Source organism: Athene cunicularia (assembly GCF_003259725.1).
Source record: "Athene cunicularia isolate RWA chromosome 10 unlocalized genomic scaffold, athCun1 chr10_part1, whole genome shotgun sequence".
NCBI classification, from domain to species: domain Eukaryota; kingdom Metazoa; phylum Chordata; class Aves; order Strigiformes; family Strigidae; genus Athene; species Athene cunicularia.
This window is the reverse complement of record NW_020799112.1, coordinates 7,366,399-7,380,219: the sequence shown is the minus strand read 5'-3', so window position 1 is coordinate 7,380,219 and position 13,821 is coordinate 7,366,399. Positions and strand designations below refer to the sequence as shown.

General features: G+C 38.9%; 1 protein-coding gene across 3 annotated transcripts in view; it reads left to right on the top strand.

The window, feature by feature from the left end:
- Positions 1-928: 928 nt before the first annotated feature.
- LOC113484104 (neuronal acetylcholine receptor subunit alpha-7) overlaps positions 929-13,821 on the top strand; it is a 44,905-nt gene continuing 32,012 nt past the window's right edge. For 2 of the 3 annotated variants that reach the window (XR_003399157.1, XM_026856266.1), the window contains exon 1: positions 929-1,072. Coding sequence is in view for 1 of the 3 variants with exons in the window: in XM_026856266.1 (XP_026712067.1) it covers positions 1,055-1,072 (18 nt within the window). In the remaining 2 variants the exon portion in view is untranslated. Of the gene's footprint in view, positions 1,073-11,757; positions 11,858-13,821 lie in introns of all 3 variants that reach the window. The other variant, XM_026856267.1, reaches the window with a different exon arrangement.

The following is a 13,821-nucleotide window of genomic DNA, read 5'->3' as shown; positions in this document are numbered from 1 at the left end:
CGGGAGCTGCCGGGAAGGGCCGCGGGGACGGGGGAGCGAACTCCGTCAAGGCGCTGGAACGGCACCGGCTGCTGGGCAGAGGCTGTGGCTCTCGGGGGGGGGCAGTCCAGGGCTAGGAAATCGGGGAGAGGAAAGTCCCTGTGGAGCGGGGACAGGGCGGGCTCGCACCCTGGGGACTTGTTCCTACCCGACCCAGATTGCCTTTCATGCTGAAATCCCCTCTGTCCTTGGTCTACTCTGCTCCATCCATGTGGACCCGTTCCCTCTCCCTCCGTATAAAACCGGCAGAATAAAGACGATATATCCCTAGATTTGAGGTGTGAAAAAGGCCAGAAATCCCTGAACATTATCATGTGTGTTAATGTAGCGCCTATCATCTCTGCCAGGAATGCTGTGCCCCCACTTCATTCATAGCTGCATGAACAGAGAACAAAGCAGAAAGTACTTGCCCCAAAGAGTTCTCAATCTGAAGCTGTCTGAGGGCAGGAGTCAGTCTAACCTGTGGCCATTTTTCTCCCATTGTCTTGCTGATGCCCTCTGCCGTATCTGTGTTCTGCTTCTCTGGTTATAGCTATGCCAGGACAGGTGTCAAAACACACGTAATGTGTTTCCTCTTCACCGCTTCTTGCTGGTGCACCAAAGGGTACATAACTTGACTAAAGCATTATTAGCATTTAGAATTTATCACTCCTGGCCAGCCAAGAAATTATCAAAGAGGGAATCCCCCTTACAGGTTGGGATGAAAAGAGATAGTGATACATTTGTGATAAGACTTTGTTGTAGTAACTAATGAACTGTATGAATTACAGTGACATTTTTCTGGGAATGCAGCAGGTAAAATAGATACACAATTATCTGATAGGAAGAGAGTTCTAGCTTTACTTTCTGATATAGAATTCTAATTATTTCTCTATTTTTTCCTGTGCGTGAAGAGTCCCTGCAAGGAGAGTTCCAAAGGAAGCTTTACAAGGAACTGCTGAAAAATTACAACCCTCTGGAGCGACCAGTTGCAAATGATTCCCAGCCACTCACCGTCTATTTCACTCTCAGCCTCATGCAGATCATGGATGTGGTAAGTCCGTAACCTTCTAGGAAATTATTTCTTTAAAGGGGTGGATTTTTTCTTCCTAGAATGGAGACTTGTGATAGCAAAAGAAGACTGCAAGATATAGGAAAGCACAAATAATTGAAGACACGACACCGAATTTTGACTGCCTTTTTAAAAAAGTAAACTTAAAAGTGAAGTTTGCCTCTTCCTTGGATCTCTTGTCAATATTTCCCAACCTTCTTAGCAGTATGAAATATTTAAAGTGAAGTTCAAACTGCATACTTTGCCTTTTGAATCCTTAACTGTACTTTGAACCAACAAGAAGTGTAGTCTGAGGTGTGGGGGGGAGGGTCTGCAAACCCAAAGTTCTTGATTTCTGGTGGTTACTAAAGAGCTGCTTATCTTTGGAGATGAATGGGGGGAGAGGAAGAGGGTGTCCTGGACAAAATCCAAGTTATATTATTTCTTATTTAGACAAGATTGCTACATTTTATATGCCTAAATTTTACCTGCTGTATTTGCAACTACAGTTGTTTGGTGTATCAATATATACTCGTGCAGTGCTTGGGAGGCTTTTAAAATGTGCTCTAGGATCTTTTGGGTTCAAATATAAGTAATTTAAACATCATAGCAGCACAGAGATCAAACTCTACATATAAGTGGCTCTACAGTATTCATTTTTACCAAATTCAACTAGCTATGGCCACTAATAAAGAAGTTAATTACTTAAAACTAGCAGTTAGCCTCAAAATGCCACTCTTTTTCCATCAGATGCTTAAAGTTCAAGGCACAGTAAAATTAAACAAAAGAAAAAAGATGGGATTATTCATGACAAGTGGCTTGCTTTCTGTCTCCTTACAAGCTGCCGTTTGCCAAAGTCCAGACAGTGCTCATTTAGCATCTGAAGGTCAGCACAGAGAGAACTCTGCAGATTTAGATGCTTATAGTTTCTATGCTAATTTTTGCAAGTTTTGGATGTATCAGTCCTAAGGTGAAAACTTAGGATGTGCATTTCCAGTATGATATTTAATATTTGCTAAAGTGAGAGTAGGCAGTTGTAATCAGTGAACTGTTTCAGTGTCAGTGCCACTAAAGCCAATAGGCAAAATATGTCAGTTCTAGCCTTGTCTACGGCACTTGAGTTTTAATATATGGGATGCCAACGAGCAGAAGAGAAGCTACATGGAGTCATATATTTCTTCAATGACAGTGAGGGAAGAATATGTGTTATGCAGAGTGCAACAATTTCAATGGGTGCTGGCAGACTGAACTCGATGCAGACTGTGGCAGTACTGCACAAGAAACTGAGAGCTAGGAGAGGACAGCCAGGTATTACAGCAAAACTTTGATGTGAGATAAAAGCCTGTACCACTGGGCTGATATAGCAGATGACATTAATATCCCACTAACTGTATGTGGGCATGCTTTTATTATTAATGATGTTTATTATTATGGGTGGGCTAGAGATTTTGTAAAAAAGGGATGTCCTCACATTGGACACTCTTCAGACACAAGTAGTAGGTGACTCCTGGCACAAAGAATCTGTCTAAAGAGACAAATAAGCAAGAGTGCCTTTGGGACAATCAGAGACAACAGAAAAAGTGTAAAAGCGAGGAACATCACAAAAGGAATAAATGATACTGTGTTAATAAGGGATATATTAATTTCATGATTCGTCTTCTAATTATATTCCTTTAGAATGTGTCAAGGTAACACAAAGAGGGGCATGCAAAGGGCAGTGGGAGACATGGAGGACAGGGCAGGTCAGAGGAATGTAAGAGAAGGAAGCTGAAGTGAAGAGAACGAAGGGCAGTGTGGGACAGGCAGTGCTTCAAAGGTCTGAATGCCTGAAGGTCCCTGCAGCTATTCTTGCTGGCTCACACCTTCATGGATCTCTTGCCGTGTACAGCAGGGAATGTGAAGGACGGGGCAGAAATAATCACTCAGGTCTCTCGGCCCTGTATCATCTGTGTGATGGAGCTTTGGTCTATCTCTTCTTTCCAGTGCATCAGGCCCCTTAGTGGCTTCTGCAGTAGCTCCTACAGGCTGGAGCCTTCAGTTGTAGCTATGTATTTTGTGTATCTCTGGTTTTAGTTAGATTTTCATCTTTGGTAGTAATAGGTCAGTATGGTCAGGAAAACTTAGCCAGTCTGTTCAAGGCATGTTCAAACTGAGCACCTGACCAAAACTCCGTGTTTTAACTTATCTCTGCAGAACTCAACACAGTACAAGATGCTTCAACTGATTCTTAAACCAGGCTTCAATAAAAACCCTTTCCAACCATGGGCTTAGTTTACAAGGCCGCCTTCTGTAGCTGCCTTCTGGGAGATGACCTCCTGCTGCAGAGTCTGCCTTCTCACAGCTACTGAGCAACTTTTGCTTTGGTACAGGACAGTACAGTCCCCTTCAAAGGGTTTTTGACAACTATTTTGTACAACTGTGTGTTCAGGAAACACTTCTCTAGTGCTGGGTTTATTTTAATAACCAGTATAAAAACCCTGATGCTGTGGGGTTTTTGTTGTTTGGTTGGTTTTGATACTGTTAGCACTACAGTACATACAATATATTTCAGAATTATTTCAGAACAGGAGAGCTCGAAAAAGCACTTTGATCCGAAATAAAACAGGGTTGTGAACAGACCAGTTTTCACCCTAACTTTTAGAAATTTCTGGTGTTATTCTATATAAACACATCTGTCCTGAATATGTTAGGCTAACTTGTTTTTAAGTATTAACCACCCTGGTAAAGGTTTATTGTGTGGCCAAACCCTCTCAGTGATGACACTGCTTACAGAAGCCTTTTTTATGTCGTTAAAAACATTTCCTGAATAGAACAAGCTGAATGCCCACAAGACTTTTTCCTAATTAAAATTACATCTATACTATAAAGGTTTCCTTTGCTTTTTTATGAGTTAATAGTGGGGTGCTCTTCTCCCCACACTCCTGACATGACTATAAACATGTCCTTGACTACTGCGGGAACAGTTGGCTGTTGAAGATGCAAATGGCTAAAGGACAGGCGGCAGTCAACTTCACAGAGTTAAGTTTCTTCTGGAGTTGTCAAGTTTAATTAAAAACCATATAATCTGAAGGGCAAATATCTACAGAGCACTAGACAGTCTTGGCTAATATGATTCAAAAGGGAGATTTTGATCCTATGTGCCTTTCAAAAAAATCCCTTCAGAATCAGTAAGCCACAGTTTTTTGTACTGGCAGTTTAGTTACAGCTCATTCTGCTTGCTATAAAATTGACTGCATTTCTTTCTCGGAGATCTGGGATTGACAGGCAAAGAAAGAAACCAACCATGAAGTAAATTAAGCTTCACACTATAAAATAAATGAGTTTTCTGAATTGTCAACAAGAAGCCAATGCTGGTGGGAATGACAGCTACTTGCAATAACAATTACTGGTTTAACAAGCTAGAAACAAAACATGTCACCATCATACTTTCCTGTAGTTTATATATTCACTTTAATGGGTTTTCAGCTGATACCAGCTGTATTGGGAGTTAGACCTATGCAGAGCAGATACGTCAAATCCCTGCCAGAGTAAGATTGAGCCAGGCTGCATCCTGGCTGCTAGTACTCCTTACTTGAAGTCTCTTCCATTCCACTTTGACTTTGCTGATAGGAAAGGGGAGACAGTATATGAAACCTTTTGCAAATACAGTGGTTATTTCTACCTTACCCTTTTAGTTTTAACCCTTTCCTTCTAAAACTAGCAATTATTTCTACCCTGTGCTTGCAGATACGTTTTTACTGGTATTGCATGTTAATATGCATGCTAGTATCAGGACTACATAACAAGGGACCATAAGTGCCGATTGCCCCAATGTAATTTAATTCACTATAAAGTTAATGAACTGTCTGTTGATAATGCAAAGTGGCACAGTAAATTACACAAAGTGTTGTTAAATGGGGAGGGAAAACAGTGGCAGCATGAGAAAAATGCAGTCTGGAGACACATGAATGAAGAGGAGAGCTAGGAAACTGGGGAGGGAGGTGTGGTGTGTGCTTGGAGGAAAAGTGGGAATGCATGGTAGACCTGAGAGCCAGCAAAGGAGTTTGGAAGAAAGGTGGAATTTAGGTGGAAGTGGATGGGGGGGCAAAATGGAAAGAAAAAGGTTTGAAAGGAGTGGACTTAAAAAAAGCTTCTGTGTCAAGTTAATAAGAATTTTCCAGAGAGAGATGCTAGGTATCTTTCAGTTTGCTTTATTCCTGTATTCCTTAATAGAAAAATCACTGTTCATAAACCTTTGCAAAGCAATCTTTCAATTAAATCATCCTGAAGTGAAAACAAAGTGGAGACAGGCAACTGGCCAGAAGTGCTCTTCAAGGACATTTGAGTTACTATAACAACAGAAGATGGAAAAAGATGTTTCTTTTGCTCTTTAAAATTATTTATTTCAATTTTTTTGAAATTAGAAATGCCAAGCAATTTGATGAAAGAAATGAAAAATAACCTACTTCCTCTCTGATTTGCTGAAATCTTGTTTCAAAACTCCTTGCAGTAAAGTAATGAATATTGAATGAATAGCCTGATAATAAACATCTCTCTGGATCTGAATCAGAAGATGTTTGGAAATATCTGACTTAAGAAAACAAAACAAAATTTAAGAATAAGTACAGGAGGAAAATCTTAACAGACAAATGCTAAGGGTATCTATATACCTTAGCAGCAGGGGAGGAAGAGGGGTTAATGGTCCGTTGGTCATGGTCATGGCTTTAGTACAACAATGTCAAAAAAATAAGGAGCATGATGCAGAGAAGCTACTTATTTTTCTCTACATTTCACCTCATGGAAACCCCACCACCTGCACAAAAAGCTAGTCTTTGGCCTCTGCCTGTCTAATATTTCAGTGCTGGCATGGAGTATGAACCTAACATGCTTAGGAAAAGCTTCCAGCATATGCATTTTTGAGAAACAGATTCTTGAAATATGCTGACATTATATAATTTCCACACTGGATAGAATTACAGCCACCACTTTTTAAACACTGTGTGGAGGCAAACACCTTCTAATGTTCTTATTTTCTCTTGTAACATCCACCCCAATAATAGCATCAGAGGAGAACATTCAGCTGCTACCTACTGGTTTAGAGTGAACACTAGGAATAGACACAGCAGCAGTGCTCTGCTACATCCCATGGAGAATAGTGAATGGCACAGAAAAATGAACACAGTGATCACCAAGGTATGAATTTTGTGCCTAGCCTGACATTTTTACAATAGATGTATTTGTACCTACTGTAAGATAACACAGTTAAGAGAAATGTATCTGAGGGAATTCCATTCCCAAAAGTCAGAAGATGAAACCTTAGAAATTAATGCAAAATGATCATACATTTACACTGCAAATTACTGCTTAGAGACACAGGCATGAAGAACTGGAATACACTGAGATATGCAATGAGACTTCAAACTCAATTTTTACTGCTATATAAATGAGTAGAAGAATCCTATGGCCTTATTTTAGTTTGGAAGGGGCCTTCAGAGGTCATCTAGTCCACTTCCCTGCTCCATCTCCCTGTACCAGATGACATGTCAACACAGCTGAAAAGATCATCTTTGTTCCAAAACATTTGCAAACTAATTATATTTCAATAGACTAGATTCTTTAACATGAGAATCTTCCATATTATAATAACTGTTGAAGTGTACAAGACAGCATTAAATAAAACTTTAGCATAAAAATGCTAAAATTAATACCAGAATTATTGCATTGGGATCAGACCAATGGCTTTCTGATACAAACTTTCATTAATATGTCTTCTTAGATTTTTCTAAGGTATTTCAGCAATTTTACTCTGCAACTGTTGAAAACATTACTGTGTTCTGGGGCTTTCTGGTTTGAGTCTAGAATATATACTAACTTTCTACGTGGAACTTGGGGCACCATTTTGTGAGTGTCCTGAGGTGATCTCAGCACTCTGCTGCTGAAAGAGATGGTCTCGCTAACTTCTGGCTTCATGTTCCTACCCCTTTGCCTAGCACCAGTGCCTTTGGGACTGAGCAGTTAGCTGTATCCTTTTTTTGAGTAGTCCTTCTTCTAGATGACCTGTACTTACTTTGGATTTAGGGTAGTAGTTTAGACTGCTCACAAACCTCTACTTGTGGTTCTTCACTTAAAAATCTGCTATGTATTTATCAAAAAACCAAGCTAGTTCCATCTCTATCCAAGCCAAATTGCTAAACTTGGGAGAATGCTGGATCAATATTATCTTAGCTTGTGACTTCTGTAGCAAGACTTATGGTGACAGACATTTTTGTGGGTATGAACATGCCCATTTTGGTCAACTCTGATCATGATTATTTTTTTTTTTCTATCAGAAGAATCAACATCTAATAATTTTTTTAAGAAAGTTGAATTTACTTACTTGTCTACATGAAATTCAAGTTCTTACTTATGTTGCATAACACCATTTAGTCAGGAAACTTTCATGGTTCCTCCAGACATTTACTAGCTAATTAAATCATTTACTACACAACAGTTTTTGACTTATTTTCCAGTTTCTCCTGTTTCTTTTTTTAATTTCTAGTTAGGGGAAAGAAAAGTGCTGAATAGTTTTTTGTATGTAGTGAGCAACAACAGAATCTCAAGAGAAATCCTGTTCCTTTAGGCTGTTCAACTCACTTGTGCAGACCAAAGGAAAAATGAAAGCATTCAAACTTTTTTATGTTTATCTGAACTCAGTCAAAGTTTGCTCATCCTACATTGCCCTTGGTTACTTGTATGACTTACGTTTATATATTCAAGGGCTTCCGTCCTTGTTTCATTTTACACAGTGTGATACAGTTGACTTCTGCTTAGCAAAGCCTCTGCATAAGAATTTGTAACTCAGTATTTGCAATCAAACACCCTGGACCCACTGGGCAAGATAGTGATATGAAATATCTTGAAATTTTAAGAAGAAAATTATGCTGTCATTCAAAGAAAAAAAAAAAAAAAAAAAAAAAAGAAAAAGAAATTTATGTCTGGAAAGATAACTAAAACAACCAAATCAAGAGGCTTATTGAGAAATGGTACTGAAGAAGCTCCTAAGCTGTTTATCAAACCTCAGCAGCCTTTTTGCCAACAATGGTTGTGGCAGAAGCTCATCAAATTTGCATTATTCTTTTAATTTTTAGCATTTGTTTGTGTACATCAGAAAAAGTCTCTCCAGGCTTTATTCTCCTCTCACTTTGCTACTTGGGAGAAACTATTTACACTTTCATCTTGCAGCCATTTCCATTCTACCATGATTTATTCCTGAGTTTAGAAAACTGGAGCGGTGCTGGGATATGCTTTCAATATTTCTAGTTAGTTTAATACCTATGAAAGTTACTGGATTATAACACAAAACAAGAGTATTCTGCTTCCCCATGAAATATGATCTTTTCAAGTAACAGTCTAAAATATTCTGATAATTGATCTATTTAAACAAGCAGACAACACCTCTCCCAACCCTACTATGGTGAGATACTGATACGCTATGAGAAACTGCAACCTTATTTCTGTGATATTTTTCTATTTTTCCTGTGCTTCTACACATCTTTGGGCATTTTTGACTATTTTTTTCCTTCATCATCTTTCTTTTACTTACTCTTCTTGAACAGTGTTGGATCTGGAAAGATATTTTAAACTCAGTCTATATTCTATAGGATGGAATGGGAAGCAATGAAATTCACACAACTTTAAGGCAGTTTGCAGAGGAAGGAAAAAAAGGACTGACTAAAGGCTATAAAAAAATCTGATAGTTAACTAGAGTTGACTGGAGGACATTAGAGATGCTAATTGTATGAGAAAATCAGAACTTCTGTTCTGCTTTCTAGTTCCCCAGGAGAGGTTTTCGTAATTGTAATACAAATCAGTTGAGGTTTTTCTGTTTGTTTGGTTTTTAGTATGAGTAAAGCAAAGCAGTTTCTCTAACATTTTTCTCATCCTTTGTGATACAAATAATCAGCATGAATTATAAGAGCTTGGCACTTCATTTATTTGTTTTCTAACTGCACTGGTATGGATGCTCCATTAACTTAAAAAGTGAGAAGACATCTACTGGTATGCCACTTGTGATGAAGAAGGTTTGCATTGTACTGTGAAAAGCATGATTAAGGTCCTAGAAAATGGATTCTATTGTGACAGACTGTGGTAGAGCACAGGGACCAGAACATAAAGCTTTCACATCTTGCACAGGACCTCTTACTAGAACAACAGAATTTGCAAAGTCACATCAACTAGTAATTATTACTAGTCCTCAGTAATCAGCTAATAAAACAAAATTACAGCACAAGACATAATTCCTGGGATTCAGGTCTGGCTAGCTGATACTTGTTCTTATACAAAGCTTTTTAATTCACAGAAGTTTGGGGACTGAAATGAATATAATCCCTGTAATATTCAGAATTGTTCCTCTTTTTCTTAAAGACTTTATACAGTTAAAATGACAATTGTTCTGTCATTTTAAGCACTAGACAATACATCATGTAACTACTCAATACACAAGTTCATATCCTTTGATTGACCAATATGGATCAGCTTGTTACAGTCTGGAAGTTTGTATGAAATGTTTGAAAGCCCTATATTTTTCTTTAGCAACATTCTTGTCCTCAGATAGCAGAGCTACACTGATCTGTATTGGCTGAGGATCTGGCTCCATAAAGTACAACTATTAGACCAGCATTTTCAAACGTTCTTTGCCTATTAAATTACTTCCCTGTTCCCAGGCTCCTGGGAGACCTGCAGGCTCAGTCCCAGCCGTGGACTAGACTGACTCCCTGTGTGCTGTCTAGTCTCTCTGCTCATCTGCTGCGGGTTTTGTGCACACACAGACTAATTACATGCTCTATAAATCTGGTGCTTCTTGGGAAATCCTGTTTTACTGTGCAGATAAAGATGGGAGTTGACTTGGTTCTTCCTGGATTTGATTTGCCTCTGACTGCAGTGCCAACGCACACTGAGGAAGGAGTTCAAATGCAGGTAGTTGCCCCTGATGGACCCATTTCTTTTCTGGGAAGGCTTCTGAAAGTGCTGTGGGAAGATGCTGTGGGCGGGATGAATTATCTGGGGAAAAGCAACCCACACCTAACTATCACAGCCTCTGCCCCACTCCAGTAATGTGATCTGTGTGGGTTCACAAGTTGGTAGGAAAGGTGCTGCAGCAATTTCAGGTATGAGGGCAGGAAGTGGTGCTAAAGCAACGCGCCTAACCTCTAACACCATCCTTGGAGCACCTGTGTTACCAAAGGAGCTTGGGGACTAGATCAAATTACCAGCCATGGTTTAACATTTTTAAGGGGTAGTCCTGATAAGATATGGCTCTTGAACAATCAATTAGGTGGTATTCTGTTTCCGTTCTCTGTTTCATTTTAGGGCTGTATTCTTAGACCTGTGTAGCAGATGCAGTGCCTGTGCAGTTCTGAGAGAAAAGCACATACTATAAAAAGTTTTCAGCAATTTACAAATCTAATAGTGCTGACTGCAGTTGAACAAAGTATTGTCCATGGAGTGAAAGCAAACACTTTTCTATCTATAAATGGTGTATTAACATAGAAACATTCAAATGTTAATTACTTCAAATTTAGATGATACAGATGTGAATTCTTCAGTTTCTCCTGAACTCCTCACCATGTTTGCCTGAATAGACTACTGAACAATCCAATCTAAATATACCTCTGAGTTACAAAAAAGGGAAGGAAAAAGGAAGACTCACAGTAGGTTGGCAGCAGGGAGCATGTATGTACAAGTGCTTATATAGAAAAAAAATCTTTTAAAACTGACTTAGAATTTTAAATCCTTAAATAATTTATTCTTAATGTGTTAACTAATTTATTTTGAATTTTTAATTTATTTAAAATGAAAATATTTATTTTCCAAGAATAACCTGAAGAAGCTTCAGATTTAACCTTCATTTATGCTTGCATGTTGATGCCTGTTATCTGAAACTAGAATTTGATTTGTAAAAGGAAAGGCTGTTAACACTGGCCTCAACAACACCAACACAAGAGCTGGCATGAAGCCATATTGCTGCTTACTGGCAGCAACATAAGAATATGATATTTATCCAGTTCATTTTTCCAAAATCCTCTGGTAGTGATGTGAAGCTGTATTTGCATGGCCTATAATCATGTCTCCATATTACTTATATGATCCTCATAATGGAATAGCCTGAAGGGAAGATGATTGATAACCATGTGCAGAGTTGGTGGACCCACGCATATGTTTAGTTATACAGCACTACTACTTTGGACTTTTACTGGCTTGTTTTCTGTGTTCAGGCTTGAGTATTAACATATTCCTGTGGTTGGCATCCCCATAATTGCTCTCAATAACTACACAGTTGTGTTGGTTAAGTATTTGAGAGGAGAAGCAGGCCTTTCACCCACTACCACCGATGCTATTAAATTCAAGAATGAAGACAGAAAAATAATGAGCGCTGGTTAAGTTTGACTGAACCACTCACTGAACTCAAGAAATTCAAATAAGCATTTTTATGGATTTTGGAGTACTCACTCCATCTCTGACCCCACCAGGCAGAAATGTTCTTTTAATAGGAGAGAGTTTGCTCTTTTGTGTTGCAGAAAACAGCAGCCTGAAGGACTGTGTAGGTGTGCTGACATTTCAGTCATGATGCTTGTTGCATTTGTGAAGAGAGACACAGTTGATTTTCATCAATATATTCCTCTCAGCCAAGCTCACGATTTCTCAGTACCTTTGTCAGTGATTCTTTACAGGTATTAAAGAGAAGTGGGGACCATATGGATTTTTAGGGAAAGTTGAAAATGAAGACCCTGTAAAAGAGGACTCTCAAACCTGTCACACAGAGGATGTAGGGTAAGGAATAACTAGAATTTCTGTAATGCTGATTCATCCTCTCTTCCCGAGTTAATGTGTCTTTGTAATACTTCTGTGTCAAAAGCTGCAGAGACGTTCTAAGCCATGTGTTTTGTACCATACCCTTCTCCAGGGAATTTTTTAATTGCCATGGTGATGTCTGTGCTGTATCCTAGATGGAACAAAGACCCCAAGACATTGAGAATAATGGATTATGTTACATAACATGAATTTTGGAGCTACTCTTTCTTGCTTAATTTGCCTACACTTGGAAAGATGGAGATAAGATAGTATAGTTAGAGAGACCGTCTGGGATGAGTAATGCCACTTTTCTAATTGGTTGTCAGAAGCTGGCTTTAACTATGTCCATTTGTAGTAGATAGAGCTATTCCTCAGGGTTGTGTCCTAGTCAGATGCCTCTATCTGTGGCTCTGGTGTCCCTCAAAGGTTCTGTGGTTTCAGCATGTGAACTGATGCTAAAACATGGAAAACATGCTCGGGTCAGGTGTGGAAATTTCTGTGGCTGTTATTCACAAAAATAGGATAGAAGAATGCCAGCAGCAGGCTGATGCTGGAGCTCTGTGCTCTGATCGCACAAAGGGAGAGGAAGCTTTGTGTTCAGCTCCTTGTTCTCCTATAACTTTCTCTTCTTGAAGAAATCACCTGCTTTCCTTCCACTTTAATTTGCTAAATATACATGCTATAACAGCACTTCCATATGACTTACGAACGTTTTGAGGAGAAAGGCTTAATAAAAAGTCAAATAGGACTTAAAGTTTATTTGCAAGAATAAAAAGAGTCAAATCTTTTGATATAATGCTGTCCTGGCATTACTGATCTATCCAGCTTAATGACCTGAACTTTCAACTTCTATGTTTTGCAGCTAACCTCTAGGCAAATAAATCAAGTTCAAAAGCTTTGATTCCCTCCTGTTCTAACACTGTCTAAGGAGTGGGGCTACAGGGGTTCTATTATTTCCTTTTAGCCTGTGGAATGGTTGGTAGCTCCCGGATCCCAGCATGCACTCAGAGCTGGGATGCCTATCTGTGTCAGCCTGGCAATGATAATCAGCACCTAGAGCCCGGATTTAATAGTAATTCAGGGTTCAATCTTCTCAATGGGAGTCTGCCATGGAATACAATGGAATCAAGGAGTATTTGTAAATAAAGCAACAGAACACTGTTATTACTTTGCATGCTTGTAATAAATGCACTTTAAGCTCTATGCTATATTTAATAATTACACTGAGTGAAACCTACACTGAATCATGGGAATTCATAAAATAACTTGAAAAAAATGCAACCTCCCCCTCTTGCTCTTCAAAAATATTTTTTTCATGCAAGATATGAAGTATGTTATTAGCTATGCTGTACTCTGCTCATTTCATACACCTGATCCCTGCTTGTCTTTGCAAAGATGAATGTGTTCAAATCTAAATACAATCTCTTGCTAACAATATGTACTGAAAAAAAAGAAAAAAGACTGCTATTACAATTATGTCCCCATGGTAACAGAAATGGTACATCATGAGGCTCTTACATATATTTATAATCTCCACTTCTGTTCTGTGAAACTCGGGTGAAAACACATTTCAAGCCCACTGCCAGGACAAAGCCCTATTACAGTCAATGGCAAGCACGACTGTCAGACCTTGTCAGAGTATATATGGAGCAGAAACACATTCCCATATTTTAAGGAGTCTCCTCACGCACATGCTATGCCCAGAGTTAAGATGGCTCTTCTGTGCTCTTTCTCCAGCAGCTTTTCTGCTGGGTGAGACTTGCATCCATCTGGGAAGACCTCTGTATGTTTTGAGCAAAATCTGACTTTCTTTTAAAGCAAGATAAAGTAGTTGTTGGGAGAGTATATGCTTCTTGCAAAAGCATGTAAGATTACGTGGTGTGGAGAACCCAGTGGTGTTTTTCAGACTTATAAAATAGAGCACATGGAGCACAATTTAACAC